This window comes from Ranitomeya imitator, chromosome 3 (genome assembly GCF_032444005.1).
Source record: "Ranitomeya imitator isolate aRanImi1 chromosome 3, aRanImi1.pri, whole genome shotgun sequence".
Lineage (NCBI taxonomy): Eukaryota > Metazoa > Chordata > Amphibia > Anura > Dendrobatidae > Ranitomeya > Ranitomeya imitator.
Window position 1 is genome coordinate 11,357,355 of NC_091284.1, and position 25,470 is coordinate 11,382,824.

The window sequence follows — 25,470 nt, forward strand, 5'->3', positions numbered from 1 at the left end:
ACCCGGAAACAGGAGAACTGCGTCCACCTGTAGCCCAGAGATCGCGGTCAACCGGAACCCAGAGAACCGTGACCACCAGAAAATTGGAGATCCATGGCCACCCAGAGAAACGCATCCACCCAGAATCTGGAGAACTGTGGCCATTGGAGAATCGCAGCCACCCGGAACCCAGAGAACCGTGACCACCAGGAACTTGGAGATCCACGGCCATCCAGAACCTGGAGAACTACGGCCACCCAGAACCCGGAGATCCACAGCCACTGGAGAACCGTGGCTACCCGGAAACAAGAGAACTGTGTCTACCTGTAACCCAGAGATTGTGGCCACCTGGAACCTGGAGATCCGTGGCCACCTGGAACCCAGAGATCCGCGGCCACCTGGAACCCGGAGATCCGTTGCCACCCAGAGAAACGCATCCACCCAGAATCTGGAGAACTGTGGCGATTAAAGAATCGCAGCCACCCGGAACCAGGAGAACAGTGGGCACCGGAGAACTGCTGGCCACCCGGAACCCAGAGATCTGTGGACACCAGGAGAACCGCAACCACCCAGAAATCTGTGGCCACCTGGAAAACCACGTTATATTTGCCACACGGGGAACACTAAGAACAAAACCCATAGTGCAATGGTGGCCTTACGCTGCACGTAGAAGTGTTCCCTATTATTCGACACGTGATTTGATAAAACGACATTTCCCACTGACAACGAGCCACGAATGGCTGAGGGGCCGGAGGAGCTGGTTTGCTGTGGATCGGAGGAGCGGGCTCTGCTGAGGGGCCGGAGGAGCGGGCTCTGCTGAGGGGCCGGAGGAGCGGGCTCTGCTGAGGGGCCGGAGGAGCGGGCTCTGCTGAGGGGCCGGAGGAGCGGGCTCTGCTGAGGGGCCGGAGGAGCGGGCTCTGTTGTGGGCCCGGAGGAGCGGGCTCTGCTGAGGGGCCGGAGGAGTGGGCTCTGTTGTGGGCCCGGAGGAGCAGGCTCTGCTGAGGGGCCGGAGGAGCGGGCTCTGTTGTGGGCCCGGAGGAGCGGGCTCTGTTGTGGGCCCGGAGGAGCAGGCTCTGTTGTGGGCCCGGAGGAGCGGGCTCTGCTGAGGGGTCGGAGGAGCGGGCTCTGCTGAGGGGCCGGAGGAGCGGGCTCTGTTGTGGGCCCGGAGGAGCGGGCTCTGCTGAGGGGCCGGAGGAGCGGGCTCTGTTGTGGGCCCGGAGGAGCGGGCTCTGCTGAGGGGCCGGAGGAGCGGGCTCTGCTGTGGGCCCGGAGGAGCGGGCTCTGCTGTGGGCCCGGAGGAGCGGGCTCTGCTGTGGGCCCGGTGCACACTGTGGCGGAGTGCCTGATCCAGGGATACCATGTGTGACTCCCCTATACACTGGGCAGAGAGCGCAGGCTGTCCGCCGCCTCAGACCTACCGCTCCATGACAGAAGCAGCCTCAGCTCCGCGACTTCCACCTCACACAGCCTCATACTAAATCCGCTGCTCCAGAAATATCGCTTATATACCCCACTCTAACCACGCCCTTCATGTAATGCACAGACACACGCTCCTTATTCGCTGGCTGAGCTCTCAATCATTTACACAGCCGACCAATTATTGCCTCTCAAGGAAAGCACCGCCTATTTTTGCTGCAGCTAACGGAATCCAATATGGGCGTGGCTGTGTTGTTGATCCCGGCAAAGGATTATGCTGATTGGTCAGTGACGAGTAGGCGTTTCCCTTTTACCAGCTAAACTACGTGGCTGGATAGTAGAGTGTAAAGGGGCGTGACTCCAGAAGTCACGTGTAGGGGCGTTACTGGGCGGAGCTCGCGTCATGGGTTTTGAATTACTTATTACTGAATTGTTTATCGCCTCACGCGTCCCGCCTTTTTCCCGCCCTCCAGTTCCCGCCCATTCTCCTCAGCACCACGGACAGCAGCGGTGACAGCAGCGGTGACAGCCGAGGCTCCGGACCGGGCTCCAGCGGCGGCCGCACCTGCTCAGCTCCAGTGCGGAGGTCCGGAGAGAGTGAGCGGGAGGAGGAGGCTGCTGGCCGGGGCTGAGAGCTCCCCGCGGCTCCGCGCACCCGCTGTCATCCCCACCGGAGTCCGGAGTGTAAATCACCGCAGTCGGAGGCAGCTGCGCCCTGACAGGAGGCAGGTGCGGAACCTGTGGAGGCAGCGGAGCCGCCCGTCCTGTCTGCAGGAGCTCCGGCTGCGGGACCCTGCGGAGGAGCCGAGGGAACCAACCGCCAGGGATCTGCAGGAGATCAGGAGAGATCTGGGATCCGGCTCCAGGGGGCTCAGGAGAGATCTGGGATCCGGCTCCAGGGGGCTCAGGAGAGATCTGGGATCCGGCTCCAGGGGGGTCAGGAGAGATCTGGGATCCGGCTACAGGGGGCTCAGGAGAGATCTGGGATCCGGCTACAGGGGGCTCAGGAGAGATCTGGGATCCGGCTACAGGGGGCTCAGGAGAGATCTGGGATCCGGCTACAGGGGGCTCAGGAGAGATCTGAGATCCGGCTACAGGGGGCTCAGGAGAGATCTGGGATCTGGCTCCAGAGGGTTGAGGAGAGATCTGGGATCCGGCTACAAGGGGATCAGGAGAGATCTGGAATCCGGCTACAGAGGATTGAGGAGAGATCTGGGATCCGGCTCCAGGGGGGTCAGGAGAGATCTGAGATCCGGCTCCAGGGGGGTCAGGAGAGATCTGGGATCTGGCTCCAGGGGGGTCAGGAGAAATCTGGGATCCGGCTCCAGAGAGTTGAGGAGAGATCTGGGATCCAGGAGGGTCAGGAGAGATCTGGGATCCGGCTCCAGGAGGGTCAGGAGAGATCTGGGATCCGGCTCCAGGAGGGTCAGGAGATATCTGGCAGATTCGGTCTGCTCTGGAGTAGGTTGGGAGATCTGGTATGGATTGTGATATCAGACTGCTGTACAGAAGGGATCTAGTCCTGGGATCTATAGATAGTCAGATCTGCTCAGCTGTATGTTAAATTGTGAAATCTGCTCTGTTTTAAAGAAGGGATCTAGTATAGATTTTGGGATCTGTTACAGATAGATTGTGAGATCCTGGTTGTAAAGAAAGGATCTATATAGATTGTCAGATCTTGTATGTGGTAGATATTTCACTGACAGATTTAGTATATATTGATCTGCTATGTTGTAATGTAAAGAAGGGATCTAGTCTGGGGGATCTATAGTCTAGTCTGGGAAGCTCTCGATTAGATTGTGAGTTCTTGCCTACTGTAAAGAAGCGATCTAGTCCAAGGGGATTTCATGGGTTGTGAGATCTGGTCTGTTATAGAGTGGATTGGGGATGTAGTATACATTGGGAAATCTAGTCTGTTGAAAAGAAGGGATCTAGTCTGATTTTGAGACTTATTGTACATAGAGGGATCTAATCTGGAGAATCTAGTATAAATTGGGATATCCTGATTTACTACAAAAATAGATCTACTCACATACAGATTGGGGATCTAATATAAATTGAGAGATCTGGTGTATTTTAGAGTTGACCGGAGCTACTGTTACAGATTGTAAAATCCATATTTTCATAAAGTAGATTGGGAGATCTATTACAGACTGAGATATGTAATCAATGGTGAGGAAGAGTTGTTGTCTGTCACACAGAAATTTGGGGGATTTAGTAAAGATCGAAAGACTTGGTCCATTATACAGGGGATTTGAGTAACCTGATCAGGACTATGGGGGATCTGGTCTGTTACACATCAGATTGAATGATTTAGTACTAATTGAGAGATCTGGGATTTTGCATGGTGGCTTGGGGATTTAATTAACCTAAAATCAGGGATCTGGTCTGATGTGCAGAATAGATCTGGTCTGTTACACATAAGATTTAGCAATCCAGTGTAAATTTAGAGATCTGGTGGTCTTCTGTAGAGTAGTTTGGGGGATCTGGGTTTTATGTAAACATTGTGGGATCTTGTTTGCTATGGAAGAGATTGATTACTTTTATTTTACAGGGCAATGAGGAATTCGGCCTCGTCAAACTATAGGATCCACTGTAATATTACAAAAAGTGAACGATCTGGTCAGATAGAGCAAAGTATTGAGTGATTTGGTTCTGTGATAGAGAGATTGAGGGATCTGATGTGTTTATCTATAGTGGAAATTGGCAATCTAATTTCTTCTAAAGAACATTGGGGATTCTAGTTGTCTGTAGATTAGATTGGGGGATCTGATCTATAGAGGACGTGGGGGATTTAGTCCTGTTATTGGTGCCGGTGGAGTAGACTGTGTTGTGGTCACGTGTATGCATGGAGCATAGGAGCTGTGGTTCTGAGAGGAGGAACATATAGTTCTTGTAGTCCTGAACGGGGCGGTGATCTCGCCTCTAGTGATCCATCACAGGCGTGGGGTGTAAGGACTGAGGGGATCAGGCGACTGGCAGGATCGGACATGTGTTGCAGATGGTGGATGGGCAGATATCTGGCCGTGAATTCTACGTTTTGGGGATTGAGCGATGGACTCTGTCCGGGATCTCTGCTAGAGAAGATCGGATCCAGCAGTACCCGGGGATCTTCTGGGATGTTGCTGTCATAACGTTCCCTCTTGGTTTGGACTTTATCATCTGTGGTCACCGCAGGACACTTACAGATTCTTCTTCATGATGTCTCGTTATAGTCTCACCTAGTTCATTATAGACCCTGCTCCTCGTGCCTTCCCACAGCATCTGGAACTGACTCCATTCATTTGGGGGATGAACATTGGGGCTCACTGTGCTCCCCTGACCTTGTAGAGGTGTCCGAGGATGAAGACTATACGGAAGGTGCTGGACGGCTTAACTGCCTCAACGCCGGTTGGAGCAGGAGTCGGTGGTGGAACAGTTGGTGGCTGTGCAGTTTATCCATCTGGGCAGTCGGGGACTGTGGTTTCTCCCCGAGAACCCGAAATCCAGGAGAGCCTTACCTCCGAACAGTTCCAAGTGTGCAAGGTAATCTAACTGAGTCCCCCACAACGCAGGCCCGAGGGGGCATTGTGTGCGGTGCCGCAGGTGGAGCAGACCTCCCAGTATGAAGGTCCGTACTGGTGGAGGAGGAGGAGACATTAAGGTTATTGTCAAGGCAAAAGCCTCAGATTCTAGGCTAGAGATGGATGAGACGGGTCGGTTTAAAATGGACCGACTGCGACTCCTAAAATATATAATAAATTGGATAAAGATAAGAAAGGGGATTGTGTCAGCTCACCCATAGCGGAGGCCGGAGCTCGGAAATCAGCAGTGTCGCAGGAAGATCAATTAATAGTTGAAATTGCTAAATCCAACTTCAGAAATCGGATGTAGATAAAAGTATCGCAGTTATTAGGTAAATTAAAAATAAGACAACAGTGTGGAAGTCACAGCCCGGCGTGGTGATGGGCAGGCGCGTCTCATTCATTCGTTTAATCATTGCAAATTTGATACTTGTATATACATCGGATTTCTGATTTTCGACTTGATATAAGTCACTTACTGCAGTGCAGGATGTGCTGGGAATGTTTTCATGACAATTTGGGAAAGTAATAAAATGTCCTATAAATGTCTGTTCTGTTCCTGATCTCAGGATCTCGGCTGTTTGTGGAGATGAATCTGTGCTGCACTTTATGTCCATGCTTGGTAGTGACCGGTGCTGTGCAGAATTATACCCCAGAGCTGCACTTTATGTCCATGCTTGGTAGTGACCGGTGCTGTGGAGAATTATACCCCAGAGCTGCACTTTATGTCCATGTCAGTAGTGACCGGTGCTGTGCAGTATTATACCCCAGAGCTGCACTTTATGTACATGTTCAGTAGTGACCGGTGCTGTGCAGAATTATACCCCAGAGCTGCACTTTATGTCCATGATTGGTAGTGACCGATGCTGTGCAGAATTATACCCCAGAGCTGCACTTTATGTCCATGCTCAGTAGTGACCGGTGTTGTGCAGTATTATACCCCTGAGCTGCACTTTATGTCCATGCTTGGTAGTGACCGGTGCTGTGCAGAATTATACCCCAGAGCTGCACTTTATGTCCATGTCAGTAGTGACCGCTGCTGTGCAGTATTATACCCCAGAGCTGCACTTTATGTACATGTTCAATAGTGACCGGTGTTGTGCAGTATTATACCCCTGAGCTGCACTTTATGTCCATGCTTGGTAGTGACCGGTGCTGTGCAGAATTATACCCCAGAGCTGCACTTTATGTCCATGTCAGTAGTGACCGGTGCTGTGCAGTATTATACCCCAGAGCTGCACTTTATGTACATGTTCAGTAGTGACCGGTGCTGTGCAGTATTATACCCCAGAGCTGCACTTTATGTACATGTTCAGTAGTGACCGGTGCTGTGCAGTATTATACCCCAGAGCTGCACTTTATGTACATGTTCAGTAGTGACCAGTGCTGTGCAGTATTATACCCCATAACATTGTAGGGTCATCCCGTGCCCATAACGTTGTAGGGTCATAGCACACTCATAACGTTGTAGGGTCAGCCCGCACCCATAACATTGTAGGGTCAGTCCGCACCCATAACATTGTAGGGTCAGTCCGCACCCATAACATTGTAGGGTCAGTCCGCACCCATAACGTTGTAGGGTCAGCCCGTACCCATAACATTGTAGGGTCAGCCCGTACCCATAACATTTTAGGGTCAGCCCGTACCCATAACGTTGTAGGGTCAGCCCGTACCCATAACATTGTAGGGTCAGCCAGGGCTGCCACTAGAAATTTCGGGGCCCCATACTGGCAAAATTTTCGGGGCCCCCTTGAAACTCCGCCCAGGCTCCACCCCAGCCCCGCCTCCAGGCTCCACCCCACGAACTGTCCACAGTCCCACCGCTCTCTCTTGGAAAATTTCCACTTCTCACCTATCACACATTGACAGTTCCCATCACCAGATCACACATATAGCCGGCAGCTTTTGTTTTGGCCAAAAGATTTTTTCAGCCACCATAACACGGTAGACACTTTTGGCCGGGCCCTACTCTACTGTAACCTACTAAATATTTGTTAAAATATGCAATACAATTTAGGTATATTTTTATTTATTTTTCAATTTTTAAAATGACCTATAATACTACATACAAGGAACAAATACCACCGCACTATGACCAGATGACATATTACCACCACAGTGATCGAATAATATAAACTACAAGGAACAAATACCGCTACACCATGACCAGACCGCATATAACCACAAATGACTGAATACTACAATACTGATCAGTAATAAAAAAAAACCCACAATACTATCACCATCAGTGCCATTATACACAGGAGATCTGTAATTAGTAAGCAGTGTCTGTGTACAGGTAATACAGTGATCACCGGTGACATTATACACAGGAGCTCTGTATATAATGTATAGGTAATACAGTGATCACTGGTGACATTGTACACAGGACCTCTGTATATAGTATACAGTGTATAGTGTCAGTGTATAGGTAACACTGACTCACCAGTGACGTCTCTAGGTGAAGTCCTTCATCTTTCATCCAGCACAGACCGCCATCACTTCATCCAGCCAGGACTCGTCTCTGCAGGAAATAAAACAGTTATCTCGAGTTCCGCTTGTAGAACACATTACTTAATTTTTTCCAACTTCTACATTACACCACATGAAGAAGGCAACATAGTATCACTCTACACAGTAACAGGACCTCCCCCCCATTTAAAACAGTATACTCAAAAAATAAAATAAATACATCACTGCAATAATAATATCCCTTAATTAGCCCCTATGGTAATATTCGCCATCCTAGCCCCCGTGTGTCTCATTCCAGGCTCCAGCCATATGTTCTCCCATCCTGCCCTCATGGGTATCCATTCTGCCCCATATGATCTCCCCATCCTGCCCCATCTGTCTCCATCGTATCCATCCTGCCCCATCTGTCTCCAATCTTGCCCCATCTGTCTCCATTCTGCCCCATCTGTTTCCAATCCTGCCCCATCTGTGTCCAATCCTGCCCCATCTGTATCCAATCCTGCCCCATCTGTATCCAATCCTGCCCCATCTGTGTCCAGCACTCTGCCCAGTCTGTGTGCAATCCTGCCCCATCTGTGTCCAGCACTCTGCCCCATCTGTTTCCAATCCTGCCTCATCTCTGTCCAGCACTCTGCCCCATCTCTGCCCAGCACTCTGCCCCATCTCTGTCCAGCACTCTGCCCCATCTCTGTCCAGCACTCTGCCCCATCTCTGTCCAGCACTCTGCCCCATCTCTGTCCAGCACTCTGCCCCATCTCTGTCCAGCACTCTGCCCCATCTCTGTCCAGCACTCTGCCCCATCTCTGTCCAGCACTCTGCCCCATCTCTGTCCAGCACTCTGCCACATCTCTGTCCAGCACTCTGCCCCATCTCTGTCCTGCACTCTGCCCCATCTCTGTCCAGCACTCTGCCCCATCTCTGTCCAGCACTCTGCCCCATCTCTGTCCAGCACTCTGCCCCATCTCTGTCCAGCACTCTGCCCCATCTCTGTCCAGCACTCTGCCCCATCTCTGTCCAGCACTCTGCCCCATCAGTGTCCAGCACTCTGCCCCATCAGTGTCCAGCACTCTGCCCCATCAGTGTCCAGCACTCTGCCCCATCAGTGTCCAGCACTCTGCCCCATCTCTGTCCAGCACTCTGCCCCATCTCTGTCCAGCACTCTGCCCCATCTCTGTCCAGCACTCTGCCCCATCTCTGTCCAGCACTCTGCCCCATCTCTGTCCAGCACTCTGCCCCATCTCTGTCCAGCACTCTGCCCCATCAGTGTCCAGCACTCTGCCCCATCAGTGTCCAGCACTCTGCCCCATCAGTGTCCAGCACTCTGCCCCATCAGTGTCCAGCACTCTGCCCCATCTCTGTCCAGCACTCTGCCCCATCTCTGTCCAGCACTCTGCCTCATCTCTGTCCAGCACTCTGCCCCATCTCTGTTCAGCACTCTGCCCCATCTCTGTCCAGCACTCTGCCCCATCTCTGTCCAGCACTCTGCCCCATCTCTGTTCAGAACTCTGCCCCATCTCTGTCCAGCACTCTGCCCCATCTCTGTCCAGCACTCTGCCCCATCTCTGTCCAGCACTCTGCCCCATCTCTGTTCAGCACTCTGCCCCATCTCTGTTCAGCACTCTGCCCCATCTCTGTTCAGCACTCTGCCCCATCTCTGTCCAGCACTCTGCCCCATCTCTGTCCAGCACTCTGCCCAGCACTCTGCCCCCCTGTGTCCAGCTTTACTGCCCCCCGGCCCCCACCCTGTGTCCAGCTTTACTGCCCCCCGGCCCCCACCCTGTGTCCAGCGTTACTGCCCTGGGCCCCCACCCTGTGTCCAGCTTTACTGCCCTGGGCCCCCACCCTGTGTCCAGCTTTACTGCCCTGGGCCCCCACCCTGTGTCCAGCTTTACTGCCCTGGGCCCCCACCCTGTGTCCAGCTTTACTGCCCTGGGCCCCCACCCTGTGTCCAGCTTTACTGCCCTGGGCCCCCACCCTGTGTCCAGCTTTACTGCCCTGGGCCTTACCCCCCCGCATCGCCGCTCTCAAAAAAACAAAAAAGTTCTACTTACCTGCCGCGCTCCTCTCTCCACGCAGCTGCACCGTGCACTCGCCGGCGACTGACAATGACGTCAGACGCCGGCGACCTGCACGCTGCGGCTGGCGGCTGTTAACTATTGACGTGCGGGCGCGGGCCCGCACGTCAATAGCGTACAGCTGTAGCGCCGGCCGCCGCTAAGGGCCCGGTTCAGCCTGCGGCTGCCGGTAGGGGCCCGGTGAGCAGGTAAGAGGGGGCCCGATGCGGGCCCCCTCTGCTCACCGGGCCCCATACGCCAGTCACGGCTGTAGTGCCCTGATGGCGGCCCTGGGGTCAGCCCGTACCCATAACATTTTAGGGTCAGCCCGTACCCATAACGTTGTAGGGTCAGCCCGTACCCATAACGTTGTAGGGTCAGCCCGTACCCATAACGTTGTAGGGTCAGCCCGTACCCATAACATTGTAGGGTCAGCCCGTACCCATAACATTTTAGGGTCAGCCCGTACCCATAACGTTGTAGGGTCAGCCCGTACCCATAACGTTGTAGGGTCAGCCCGTACCCATAACGTTGTAGGGTCAGCCCGTACCCATAACGTTGTAGGGTCAGCCCGTACCCATAACGTTGTAGGGTCAGTCCGTACCCATAACGTTGTAGGGTCAGCCCGTACCCATAACTTTGTAGGATCAGCCCGTACCCATAACGTTGTAGGGTCAGCCCGTACCCATAACGTAGGGTCAGCCCGTATCCATAACGTAGGGTCAGCCCGTACCCATAAACATTGTAGGGTCAGCCCGTACCCATAACGTAGGGTCAGCCCATACCCATAACGTTGTAGGGTCAGCCCGTACCCATAACGTTGTAGGGTCAGCCCGTACCCATAAACATTGTAGGGTCAGCCCGTACCCATAACGTTGTAGGGTCAGCCCGCACCCATAACGTTGTAGGGTCAGCCCGCACCCATAACGTTGTAGGGTCAGCCCGTACCCATAAGGTTGTAGGGTCAGCCCGTACCCATAACGTTGTAGGGTCAGTCCGTACCCATAACGTTGTAGGGTCAGCCCGCACCCATAACGTTGTAGGGACCCACAACATTGTAGGGTCAGCCCGTACCCATAACGTTGTAGGGTCAGCCCGCACCCATAACGTTGTAGGGTCAGCCCGCACCCATAAGGTTGTAGGGTCAGCCCGTACCCATAAGGTTGTAGGGTCAGCCCGTATCCATAACGTTGTAGGGACCCATAACATTGTAGGGTCAGCCCGTACCCATAAGGTTGTAGGGTCAGCCCGTACCCATAACTTTGTAGGATCAGCCCGTACCCATAACGTTGTAGGGTCAGCCCGTACCCATAACGTAGGGTCAGCCCGTATCCATAACGTAGGGTCAGCCCGTACCCATAAACATTGTAGGGTCAGCCCGTACCCATAACGTAGGGTCAGCCCGTACCCATAACGTTGTAGGGTCAGCCCGTACCCATAACGTTGTAGGGTCGGCCCGTACCCATAAACATTGTAGGGTCAGCCCGTACCCATAACGTTGTAGGGTCAGCCCGCACCCATACGTTGTAGGGTCAGCCCGCACCCATAACGTTGTAGGGTCAGCCCGCACCCATAAGGTTGTAGGGTCAGCCCGTACCCATAAGGTTGTAGGGTCAGCCCGTATCCATAACGTTGTAGGGACCCATAAAATTGTAGGGTCAGCCCGTACCCATAAGGTTGTAGGGTCAGCCCGCACCCATAACGTTGTAGGGACCCATAACATTGTAGGGTCAGCCCGCACCCATAACGTTGTAGGGTCAGCCCGCACCCATAACGTTGTAGGGTCAGCCCGTACCCATAAGGTTGTAGGGTCAGCCCGTACCCATAACGTTTTGGGGGCCCATAACGTTGTAGGGTCAGCCCGCACCCATAACGTTGTAGGGACCCATAACGTTGTAGGGTCAGCCCGCACCCATAACGTTGTAGGGACCCATAACGTTGTAGGGTCAGCCCGCACCCATAACGTTGTAGGGTCAGCCAGTACCCATAACATTGTAGGGTCAGCCCATACCCATAACGTTGTAGGGTCATCCCGTACCCATAACGTTGTAGGGTCATCCCGTACCCATAACATTGTAGGGTCAGCCCATACCCATAACGTTGTAGGGTCATCCCGTACCCATAACGTTGTAGGGTCATCCCATACCCATAACGTTGTAGGGTCATCCCGTACCCATAACATTGTAGGGTCAGCCCGCACCCATAACGTTGTAGGGTCATCCCGTACCCATAACATTGTAGGGTCAGCCCATACCCATAACATTGTAGGGTCATCCCGTACCCATAACATTGTAGGGTCAGCCCATACCCATAACGTTGTAGGGTCATCCCGTACCCATAACGTTGTAGGGTCATCCCGTACCCATAACGTTGTAGGGTCATCCCGTACCCATAACGTTGTAGGGTCAGCCAGAACCCATAACATTGTAGGGTCAGCCCATACCCATAACATTGTAGGGTCATCCCGTACCCATAACATTGTAGGGTCAGCCCATACCCATAACGTTGTAGGGTCATCCCGTACCCATAACGTTGTAGGGTCAGCCCATACCCATAACGTTGTAGGGTCATCCCGTACCCATAACGTTGTAGGGTCATCCCGTACCCATAACGTTGTAGGGTCATCCCGTACCCATAACGTTGTAGGGTCATCCCGTACCCATAACGTTGTAGGGTCATCCCGTACCCACACCTTATAATTTCTGGGGCTCCAAATCTAAGCACATAACCTTTATAAGCCCCACGTTTTGGCCTGCGGCAGAGCCAGGGCGGAGCTGGGAGAGTTTTCTTTTTGCTGCATTATGTAAAGTGTCCGCTGGAAACGTCCCCGGGTGGAGGAGGGGCAGCAGCGCCAGGTGCAATAATAACTAGTGCAATAATAAGTAGTGCAATAATAATAATAATAATAAGTAATCTTCTGTTCGGTCAGTGGGAAAATGAAAACCTGATCGGTCCGGCCCCCGGAAGTAAAGTCAATCATGACGCCACAAACATCCCACAGCTTTGTATTATTTCTCCCCATTTTGAAGAGTTTAGCTCCCTGACCTGACCATGGCCTGCGCGTACAGCTGACAGATCCCACAAGGGCTGAGAGCTCAGATACATTGTAACAACACCTTGTAAGATGAAACTCACACCTCTGAAAGGAAATGTTTCCCTTATGTCGTCCCCCTCTTTTTGAAGATTTATTTGTGGGGATGAAAGTAACAATTGTGCCCCCTCCTGTTAAGACCCTGTCTCCTATTGGAGAGCTCTACATTATCGCTCATTGTTCTAGCTTTTTAGGCTTTGTTGAGACATTTGTTTTAGGTTCAGGTTCTTTTCATGTCATCTGTGATCCGCTGAGAGGTTAGGCGTAATATACAGTTATATGAAAAAGTTTGGGCACCCCTATTCATCTTAAGCTTAATGTTTTATAAAAAATGTTTTGTTTTTTTGCAACAGCTATTTCAGTTTCATATATCTAATAACTGTTGGACACAGTAATGTTTCTGCCTTGAAATGAGGTTTATTGTACTAACAGAAAATGTGCAATCTGCATTCAAACAAAATTTGACAGGCATCCCACGAGAAAAGTGACATTAATATTTAGTAGATCCTCCTTTTGCAAAAATAACAGCCTCTAGTTGCTTCCTATAGCTTTTAATGAGTTCCTGGATCCTGGATGAAGGTATTTTTGACCATTCCTCTCTACAAAACAATTCCAGTTCAGTTAAGTTTGATGGTCGCCGAGCATGGACAGCCCTCTTCAAATGATCCCACAGATGTTCAATGATATTCAGGTCTGGGGACTGGGATGGCCATTCCAGAACAGTGTAATTGTACCTATACCTCATACATGACAGACCCAGACCTGATACATACAGCATCCTATACCTCATACATGACAGACCTACAGTAGACCTGATACATACAGGATCCTGTACCTCATACATGGCAGACCTAGACCTGATACATACAGCATCCTATACCTCATACATGACAGACCTAGACCTGATACATACAGCATCCTATACCTCATACATGACAGACCTAGACCTGATACATACAGCATCCTCTAACTCATACATGACAGACCTAGACCTGATACATACAGCATCCTATACCTCATACATGACAGACCTAGACCTGATACATACAGGATCCTATACCTCATACCAGACAGACCTAGACCTGATACATACAGCATCCTGTACCTCATACATGACAGGCCTAGACCTGATACATACAGCATCCTATACCTCATACATGACAGGCCTAGACCTGATACATACAGCATCCTATACCTCATACATGACAGGCCTACAGTAGACCTGATACATACAGCATCCTATACCTCATACATGATAGACCTAGACCTGATACATACAGGATCCTATACCTCATACCTGACAGACCTAGACCTGATACATACAGAATCCTATACCTTATACATGGCAGACCTAGACCTGATACATACAGCATCCTATACCTCATACATGACAGGCCTAGACCTGATACATACAGCATCCTATACCTCATACATGACAGACCTAGACCTGATAAATACAGCATCCTATACCTCATACATGGCAGACCTAGACCTGATACATACAGCATCCTGTACCTCATACATGACAGACCTAGACCTGATACATACAGCATCCTATACCTCATACATGACGGTCCTAGACCTGATGCATACAGCATCATATGCCTCATACATGACAGACCTAGACCTGATACATACAGTATCCTATACCTCATACATGACAGACCTAGACCTGATACATACAGTATCCTATACCTCATACATGACAGACCTAGACCTGATACATACAGTATCCTATACCTCATACATGACAGACCTAGACCTGATACATAGAGGATCCTGTACCTCATACATGACGGTCCTAGACCTGATACATACAGCATCCTATACCTCATACATGACAGACCGATACATACAGGATCCTGTTTCTCATACATGACAGACCTAGACCTGATACATACAGGATCCTGTACTTCAAACATGACAGACCTACACCTGATACATACAGGATCCTATACCTCATACATGACAGACCTAGACCTGATACATACAGCATCCTGTACCTCATACATGGCAAACCTAGACCTGATACATACAGTATCCTATACCTCATACATGACAGACCTAGACCTGATACATACAGCATCCTATACCTCATACAATGCAGACCTAGACCTGATACATAGAGGATCCTGTACCTCATACATGACAGACCTAGACCTGATACATACAGGATCCTGTAACTCAAACATGACAGACCTACACCTGATACATACAGGATCCTATACCTCATACATGACAGACCTAGACCTGATACATACAGCATCCTATACCTCATACATGACAGGCCTACAGTAGACCTGATACATACAGCATCCTGTACCTCATACCTGACAGACCTAGACCTGATACATACAGCATCCTATACCTCATACATGACAGGCCTAGACCTGATACATACAGCATCCTATACCTCATACATGACAGGCCTACAGTAGACCTGATACATACAGCATCCTATACCTCATACATGATAGACCTAGACCTGATACATACAGGATCCTATACCTCATACCTGACAGACCTAGACCTGATACATACAGAATCCTATACCTCATACATGGCAGACCTAGACCTGATACATACAGCATCCTATACCTCATACATGACAGGCCTAGACCTGATACATACAGCATCCTATACCTCATACATGACAGACCTAGACCTGATAAATACAGCATCCTATACCTCATACATGGCAGACCTAGACCTGATACATACAGCATCCTGTACCTCATACATGACAGACCTAGACCTGATAAATACAGCATCCTATACCTCATACATGACGGTCCTAGACCTGATACATACAGCATCATATGCCTCATACATGACAGACCTAGACCTGATACATACAGTATCCTATACCTCATTCATGACAGACCTAGACCTGATACATACAGCATCCTGTACCTCATACATGACAGACCTAGACCTGATACATACAGTATCCTATACCTCATACATGACAGACCTAGACCTGATACATACAGTATCCTATGCCTCATACATGACAGACCTAGACCTGATACATACAGCATCCTATACCTCATACATGACAGACCGATACATACAGGATCCTGTTTCTCATACATGACAGACCTAGACCTGATACATACAGGATCCTGTACTTCAAACATGACAGACCTGCGCCTGATACATACAGGATCCTATACCTCATACATGACAGACCTAGACCTGATACATACAGCATCCTGTACCTCATACATGGCAAACCTAGACCTGATACATACAGTATCCTATACCTCATACATGACAGACCTAGACCTGATACATACAGCATCCTATACCTCATACATGACAGACCTAGACCTGATACATACAGCATCCTATACCTCATACAATGCAGACCTAGACCTGATACATAGTGGATCCTGTACCTCATACATGACAGACCTAGACCTGATACATACAGGATCCTGTACCTCAAACATGACAGACCTACACCTGATACATACAGGATCCTATACCTCATACATGACAGACCTAGACCTGATACATACAGCATCCTATACCTCATACATGACAGGCCTACAGTAGACCTGATACATACAGCATCCTGTACCTCATACCTGACAGACCTAGACCTGATACATACAGCATCCTATACCTCATACATGACAGACCGATACATACAGGATCCTGTTTCTCATACATGACAGACCTAGACCTGATACATACAGGATCCTGTACCTCAAACATGACAGACCTACACCTGATACATACAGGATCCTATACCTCATACATGGCAGACCTAGACCTGATACATACAGCATCCTATACCTCATACATGACAGACCTAGACCTGATACATACAGCATCCTATACCTCATACATGGCAGACCTAGACCTCATACATACAGCATCCTGTACCTCATACATGACAGACCTAGACCTGATACATACAGCATCCTATACCTCATACATGACAGGCCTAGACCTGATACATACAGCATCCTATACCTCATACATGACAGACCTAGACCTGATACATACAGGATCCTATACCTCATACATGACGGTCCTAGACCTGATACATACAGAATCATATGCCTCATACATGACAGACCTACACCTGATACATACAGCATCCTATACCTCATACATGGCAGACATAGACCTGATACATACAGTATCCTATACCTCATACAATGCAGACCTAGACCTGATACATACAGCATCCTATACCTCATACAATGCAGACCTAGACCTGATACATACAGCATCCTATTCCTCATACATGGCAGACCTAGACCTGATACATACAGCATCATATACCTCATACATGACAGACCTAGACCTGATACATACAGCATCCTGTGCCTCATACATGACAGACCTAGACCTGATACATAGTAACATAGTAACATAGTAACATAGTTAGTAAGGCCAAAAAAAGACATTTGTCCATCCAGTTCAGCCTATATTCCATCATAATAAATCCCCAGATCTACGTCCTTCTACAGAACCTAATAATTGTATGATACAATATTGTTCTGCTCCAGGAAGACATCCAGGCCTCTCTTGAACCCCTCGACTGAGTTCGCCATCACCACCTCCTCAGGCAAGCAATTCCAGATTCTCACTGCCCTAACAGTAAAGAATCCTCTTCTATGTTGGTGGAAAAACCTTCTCTCCTCCAGACGCAAAGAATGCCCCCTTGTGCCCGTCACCTTCCTTGGTATAAACAGATCCTCAGCGAGATATTTGTATTGTCCCCTTATATACTTATACATGGTTATTAGATCGCCCCTCAGTCGTCTTTTTTCTAGACTAAATAATCCTAATTTCGCTAATCTATCTGGGTATTGTAGTTCTCCCATCCCCTTTATTAATTTTGTTGCCCTCCTTTGTACTCTCTCTAGTTCCATTATATCCTTCCTGAGCACCGGTGCCCAAAACTGGACACATTACTCCATGTGCGGTCTAACTAGGGATTTGTACAGAGGCAGTATAATTCTCTCATCATGTGTATCCAGACCTCTTTTAATGCACCCCATGATCCTGTTTGCCTTGGCAGCTGCTGCCTGGCACTGGCTGCTCCAGGTAAGTTTATCATTAACTAGGATCCCCAAGTCCTTCTCCCTGTCAGATTTACCCAGTGGTTTCCCGTTCAGTGTGTAATGGTGACATTGATTCCTTCTTCCCATGTGTATAACCTTACATTTATCATTGTTAAACCTCATCTGCCACCTTTCAGCCCAAGTTTCCAACTTATCCAGATCCATCTGTAGCAGAATACTATCTTCTCTTGTATTAACTGCTTTACATAGTTTTGTATCATCTGCAAATATCGATATTTTACTGTGTAAACCTTCTACCAGATCATTAATGAATATGTTGAAGAGAACAGGTCCCAATACTGACCCCTGCGGTACCCCACTGGTCACAGCGACCCAGTTAGAGACTATACCATTTATAACCACCCTCTGCTTTCTATCACTAAGCCAGTTACTAACCCATTTACACACATTTTCCCCCAGACCAAGCATTCTCATTTTGTGTACCAACCTCTTGTGCGGCACGGTATCAAACGCTTTGGAAAAATAGAGATATACCACGTCCAATGACTCACCATGGTCCAGCCTATAGCTTACCTCTTCATAAAAACTGATTAGATTGGTTTGACAGGAGCGATTTCTCATAAACCCATGCTGATATGGAGTTAAACAGTTATTCTCATTGAGATAATCCAGAATAACATCCCTCAGAAACCCTTCAAATATTTTACCAACAATAGAGGTTAGACTTACTGGCCTATAATTTCCAGGTTCACTTTTAGAGCCCTTTTTGAATATTGGCACCACATTTGCTATGCGCCAATCCTGCGGAACAGACCCTGTCGCTATAGAGTCCCTAAAAATAAGAAATAATGGTTTATCTATTACATTACTTAGTTCTCTTAGTACTCGTGGGTGTATGCCATCCGGACCCGGAGATTTATCTATTTTAATCTTATTTAGCCGGTTTCGCACCTCTTCTTGGGTTAGATTGGTGACCCATAATATAGGGTTTTCATTGTTTCTTGGGATTTCACCTAGCATTTCATTTTCCACCGTGAATACCGTGGAGAAGAAGGTGTTTAATATGTTAGCTTTTTCCTCGTCATCTACAACCATTCTTTCCTCACTATTTTTTAAGGGGCCTACATTTTCAGTTTTTATTCTTTTACTATTGATATAGTTGAAGAACAGTTTGGGATTAGTTTTACTCTCCTTAGCAATGTGCTTCTCTGTTTCCTTTTTGGCAGCTTTAATTAGTTTTTTAGATAAAGTATTTTTCTCCCTATAGTTTTTTAGAGCTTCAATGGTGCCATCCTGCTTTAGTAGTGCAAATGCTTTCTTTTTACTGTTAATTGCCTGTCTTACTTCTTTGTTTAGCCACATTGGGTTTTTCCTATTTCTAGTCCTTTTATTCCCACAAGGTATAAACCGCTTACACTGCCTATTTAGGATGTTCTTAAACATTTCCCATTTATTATCTGTATTCTTATTTCTGAGGATATTGTCCCAGTCTACCAGATTAAGGGCATCTCTAAGCTGGTCAAACTTTGCCTTCCTAAAGTTCAGTGTTTTTGTGACTCCCTGACAAGTCCCCCTAGTGAAAGACAGGTGAAACTGTACAATATTGTGGTCGCTATTTCCTAGATGCCCGACCACCTGCAGATTTGTTATTCTGTCAGGTCTATTAGATAGTATTAGGTCTAAAAGTGCTGCTCCTCTGGTTGGATTCTGCACCAATTGTGAAAGATAATTTTTCTTGGTTATTAGCAGAAACCTGTTGCCTTTATGGGTTTCACAGGTTTCTGTTTCCCAGTATCCTATACCTCATACATGACAGGCCTAGACCTGATACATACAGCATCCTATACCTCATACATGACGGTCCTAGACCTGATACATACAGCATCCTGTGCCTCATACATGACGGTCCTAGACCTGATACATACAGTATCCTATACCTCATACATGACAGGTCTAGACCTGATACATACAGCATCCTGTGCCTCATACATGACGGTCCTAGACCTGATACATACAGTATCCTATACCTCATACATGACAGGTCTAGACCTGATACATCCAGCATCCTGTGCCTCATACATGACAGACCTAGATCTGATACATACAGCATCCTATACCTCATACATGATAGACCTAGACCTGATACATACAGCATCCTATACCTCATACATGATAGACCTAGACCTGATACATACAGCATCCTATACCTCATACATGACGGTCCTAGACCTGATACATACAGTATCCTATACCTCATACATGACAGACCTAGATCTGATACATACAGCATCCTGTACCTCATACATGACAGGCCTAGACCTGATACATACAGCATCCTATACCTCATACATGACAGACCTAGACCTGATACATACAGGATCCTATACCTCATACATGACAGACCTAGACCTGATACACACAGCATCCTATACCTTATACATGACAGACCTAGACCTGATACATACAGCATCCTATACCTCATACATGACAGACCTAGACCTGATACATACAGCATCCTATACCTCATACATGACAGACTTAGACGTGATACATACAGCATCCTATACCTCATACATGACAGACCTAGACCTGATACATACAGGATCCTGTACCTCATACATGACAGACCTAGACCTGATACATACAGGATCCCATACCTCATACATGACAGACCTAGACCTGATACATACAGGATCCTGTACCTCATACATGACAGACCTAGACCTGATACATACAGCATCCCATACCTCATACATGACAGACCTAGACCTGATACATAGAGGATCCTGTACCTCATACATGACGGTCCTAGACCTGATACATACAGCATCCTATACCTCATACATGTCAGACCTAGACCTGATACATATATCATCCTATACCTCATACATGACAGACCTAGACCTGATACATACAGCATCCTATACCTCATACATGACACACCTAGACCTGATACATACAGCATCCTGTACCTCATACATGACAGACCTAGACCTGATACATACAGCATCATATGCCTCATACATGACAGACCTAGACCTGATACATACAGCATCCTATACCTCATACCTGACAGACCTAGACCTGATACATACAGCATCCTATACCTCATACATGACAGACCTAGACCTGATACATACAGCATCCTATACCTCATACATGACAGACCTAGACCTGATACATACAGCATCCTATACCTCATACATGACAGACCTAGACCTGATACATACAGCATCCTGTACCTCATACATGACGGTCCTAGACCTGATACATACAGCATCCTATACCTCATACATGACAGACCTAGACCTGATACATACAGCATCCTATACCTCATACATGACTGACCTAGACATGATACATACAGCATCCTGTACCTCATACATGACGGTCCTAGACCTGATACATACAGGATCCTATACCTCATACATGACAGACCTAGACCTGATACACCGATGCCTCTACCCTGTGCCAGTCATTACACTGGCTACCCATCCACTCCAGAATCCAGTACAAAACTACTACCCTCATCCACAAAGCACTCCATGGCTCAGCACCACCCTACATCTCCTCCCTGGTCTCAGTCTACCACCCTACCCGTGCCCTCCGCTCCGCTAATGACCTCAGGCTAGCATCCTCAATAATCAGAACCTCCCACTCCCGTCTCCAAGACTTTACACGTGCTGCGCCGATTTTTTGGAATGCACTACCTAGGTTAATACGATTAATCCCCAATCCCCACAGTTTTAAGCGTACCCTAAAAACTCATTTGTTCAGACTGGCCTACCGCCTCAATGCATTAACCTAACGATCCCTGTGTGGCCAATTTATAATAAAAAAAAAAAAAAAAAGGTTCCTCGCATCATGTTCTCATACACTTTATGCAGTATTAGCCCTCTGTGTCTGTACTGCTACATACTGGTTCATGCAGCTTTACATGAACACCTGAGCCTTACACTATAGCTGGTCCGAATAACTAAAGCAATTGTTACCATCCACCTCTCGTGTCTCCCCTTTTCCCCATAGTTTGTAAGCTTGCGAGCAGGGCCCTCACTCCTCCTGGTATCTGTTTTGAACTGTATTTCTGTTATGCTGTAATGTCTATTGTCTGTACAAGTCCCCTCTATAATTTGTAAAGCGCTGCGGAATATGTTGGCGCTATATAAATAAAAATTATTATTATATATTATTATCCTATACCTCATACATGACAGACCTAGACCTGATACATACAGCATCATATACCTCATACATGACAGACCTTGACCTAATACATACAGGATCCTATACCTCATACAATGCAGACCTAGACCTGATACATACAGGATCCTATACCTCATACCTGACAGACCTAGACCTGATACATACAGCATCCTATACCTCATACCTGACAGACCTAGACCTGATACATACAGAATCATATATCTCATGCATAGCCGATCTAGACTTGATATAGACTGTTTTGAAAAAGTCTTCATATCTAGTGATCTTTTTCAAAGTTTCTCACGTTACACACACAAGCTTAAATATATCATATTAGGATTTTATATGATAGAACATAAAGTAACAAGTATTTATGAAGTGTAAAGGGAATGATACGAGGTTTTCTAATTACCGTATATTCTCGAGTATAAGCCGACCCCCCTAATTTTGCCACAAAAAACCTGGAAAACTTAATGACTCGAGTATAAGCCTAGGGTGGGAAATGCAGCAGCTACCGGTAAATGTCAAAAGTAAAAATAGATACCAATAAAAGTATTGAATATCCATATTGAATCAGGAGCCCCATATAATGCTCCATACAGTTTATGATGGCCCCATAAGATGCTCCATATTAAAATATGCCCCATATAATCCTGTATAAAGGTTAATAATGGCCCCATAAGATGCTCCATAGACACATTTGCCCAATATAATGCTGCACAAATGCTGATTATGGCCCCATAAGATGCTCCATAAAGATATTTGCCCCATATAATGCTGCACAAACGTTATGGCCCCAGCGCTGCGCTCCCCTCCCCGTTATACTCACCTTCTCTTAGCGCTGTGCAGTCCCTGGTTCCCCGGCGCCGCATCTTCTTCCTGTATTGAGCGGTCACCGTTACTGCTCATTACAGTAATGAATATGCGGCTCCACCTCTATGGGAGTGGGGTCCATATTCATTACTGTAATGAGCGGTACCATGTGACCGCTCAGTACAGGTAGAAGCTGGGGCGCCAGGGAAGCAGTGACCTGCAGGGACCGCGCCAGGAGTAGGTGAGTATAATTAGACATCCCCCGCTCCCCCTCCCCGGCCGACCCCTGGGTATGACTCGAGTATAAGCTGAGAGGTGGACTTTCAGCCCAAAAAAATGGGCTGAAAATCTCGGCTTATACTCGGGTATATACGGTAGTTAAAAAAATATAAATCTGAACATTAGAAGTTGCATTAGTATTCAGTCCCCTGAAGTCTGAAGCACCTGAATAACATCCCGAGAGACCAATCGCCCACAGAAGTCACATAATTAGCACATTGCTTCCACCTGGGTGTGATTTCTTGTCAGTATAAGGACAGCTGTTCGGGGAAGGCCTCAGAGGTTTGTGTGAGAACATTCAAGATCAAACAACATCATGAAAATCAAGGCGCCCACCGGACAGGTGAGGGATAAAGTTGTGGAGAAGAAGAATGCAGGGTTAGGTTATAATAAATAACCCAAGCTTTGAGCATCACATGGAGCTTGGTGCCATCGATCATCCACAATGTATGAAGAGTTTTCAGCACCTTATCTGTCACTGATGACGCCCATAGGCCTGGTGCAGACAGCATCCTATATCCCATACACATCAGGTACCATACGCGACCCCCACTTGCTGTAGTATGAGGATGTTCTTGTGCACACTCACCAGTCACTTGTACTGGAAGCTTTTTATTTTCCAGTTCTAGTGATCCCGAGCTCCCAGTATAAGAAGAAGTTGTGTCTTCCTCTTGTCTCTCAGTTTTCTTACTGGGTTTGCTTAGGTCATTGCGGGGCTGCAGCTGTCTGATGAAGATCTCTGGAGACTCTCTACTTTACATCCCACAGATTTATCTGCTGCTAAAGTGGAGAGCTGAGATAACTCGCTGGAGGCGATGTAGACACCCCCATAAACATTGCTCATGTCAGGGGACAAAATAGAAAAGAGCAGGAAAATACATCCGACACACGATATCCCCATGAAATATCTGTGCATGTTCACACATTGGCCTGCAGTGATACAGTAAGTGCTAAACTGGGAGGAGGGGGATGCAGCTGCACTTTCTGAGGCTGAGGAGAATGAGCACACAACTTTACCCATAATATTCCGCATAACTGTGCACCTACAACTTACATTTTTCTCTGTCATCTCTTTTTCTTCACAGCAATAGATAACATCCTTTAGAGGTTATAAATACATCCCTGGTGGTCCTGAGGAAGTAAAAGGTACTATTGAATGCATCTCTAATGGTCTAGGGAAGCGAAGGGGTTAATATTTATAACCCTGGTGGTCTAGGGCAATGAGAAGAGGTTTAATGTTACTTCCCTTGTGGTCTATGAGAAGTCAGAGTGAAGGGGGCCCCAAACCTGCAAAAAAACCACCAAAACCTTAGTTAATATCTGTGGTATATTGGCATAGTCACCCGCTTTAACCCCGTGTGTCCAGCATAGCCCTCTCTAGTCGCGTGCACCAGGAAGATGGCAGCTGCAATCTGTGACTGGTGGCAGACCTCAAGTGACAGGAATGGCGTATCATCAGATCATTATTGGTGACCAACGATGGTTCCAGTCCTAACACATATCACTGTGGAGCCATGGCACTTATAGCTGGGGGTGTTCTGCCTTGATTTCAGTACATCTGCAGCGCCCGCTAGAGCTGGGGGTACTCGGGCCGGTCAGTTCTTCAGGGGATGTCACGGCAGCAGTGACCTGGTCCGTGGCCCTGGGCGTGGAATAAAATGCAAGGGGGAAAGTTTATAGGGGATTAAGTCGTGACGCCACCCGTGGTGTTCGGCAATAGATGGCCGACGCTGTGATTCAGGTCCACTGGGGCCGATGGGTAGAGCAGGACCCAGGGCAGTTATAGGGTTAATTTGATGATGGTAAAACTGTTGTAGGGCAGGTGACGCAGTAAATAAACCTAAGGACACAGCGGGGTGCAGTCTCACAGTCTTCAGGCTACAATCACCAGCCGGGTGCTGTGTCCTCCGGGTCCAGCCAGCCCTCGGGTAGTTTGGGAGCACTTTTCCGGGACCCTGTTGTGAATTCTGCTTTTGGGCTTCCGGTGGTTGTAGGTGGTAATGCAGTTGTCCCTGGGTTGCAGTCCTGGTCAGGTGTATCTGCTGATTTCAGTTCTGACTGGGGTATTTAGGTGTGCAGGATTCATTAGTCCTTGCCAGTTGTCCATGGTTTTTGGGAGGTGTTGGGCCTCTGTCTGGTTCCTCCTGCCTTGCTGCCAAATCAGCAAAGATAAGTGTCTGGTTTTGTTTCTGTGGCACACATGCTGTGTGCTTGATAATTCAGTGCTATTCATTTGTTTTTTCTTGTCCAGCTTAGATTGTGTCAGTATTTTCTCAGTCTTGTTGGATTCTCAGGAGTTGCAGATATACGTTCCACGTCTTTAGTTAGATGGTGGAATTTTTTGTATTATCTGCTGTGGATATTTTTGGAAGGGTTTTAATACTGACCGCTTAGTATTCTGTCATATCCTTTCCTATTTAGCTAGAGTGGCCTCTTTTGCTAAATCCTGTTTTCTGCCTGCGTGTGTCTTTCCTCTCCTACTCACAGTCAATATTCGTGGGGGGCTGCCTATCCTTTGGGGTTCTGCTCTGAGGCAAGGTAGAATTCCTATTTCC

General features: G+C 48.0%; 2 protein-coding genes across 6 annotated transcripts in view; one reads left to right on the forward strand and one right to left on the reverse strand.

Moving 5' to 3' along the window:
• Nucleotides 1-1,884: 1,884 nt before the first annotated feature.
• On the reverse strand, nt 1,885-4,595 carry LOC138671516 (formin-2-like). Its single transcript, XM_069759690.1, has 2 exons — nt 4,582-4,595; nt 1,885-2,851 (listed from the first exon to the last, which is right to left on the reverse strand). The coding sequence occupies exons 1-2, from the start codon at nt 4,593-4,595 to the stop codon at nt 1,885-1,887; spliced, it is 981 nt and encodes a 326-aa protein (XP_069615791.1).
• STXBP5L (syntaxin binding protein 5L) overlaps nt 1,890-25,470 on the forward strand; it is a 398,760-nt gene continuing 375,179 nt past the window's right edge. For all 5 annotated transcript variants that reach the window (XM_069760483.1, XM_069760479.1, XM_069760480.1 and 2 more), the window contains exon 1: nt 1,890-4,920. In XM_069760483.1, coding sequence (XP_069616584.1) covers nt 4,738-4,920 — 183 coding nt within the window. In that variant the 5' untranslated portion in view covers nt 1,890-4,737. The remainder of the gene's footprint in view (nt 4,921-25,470) is intronic.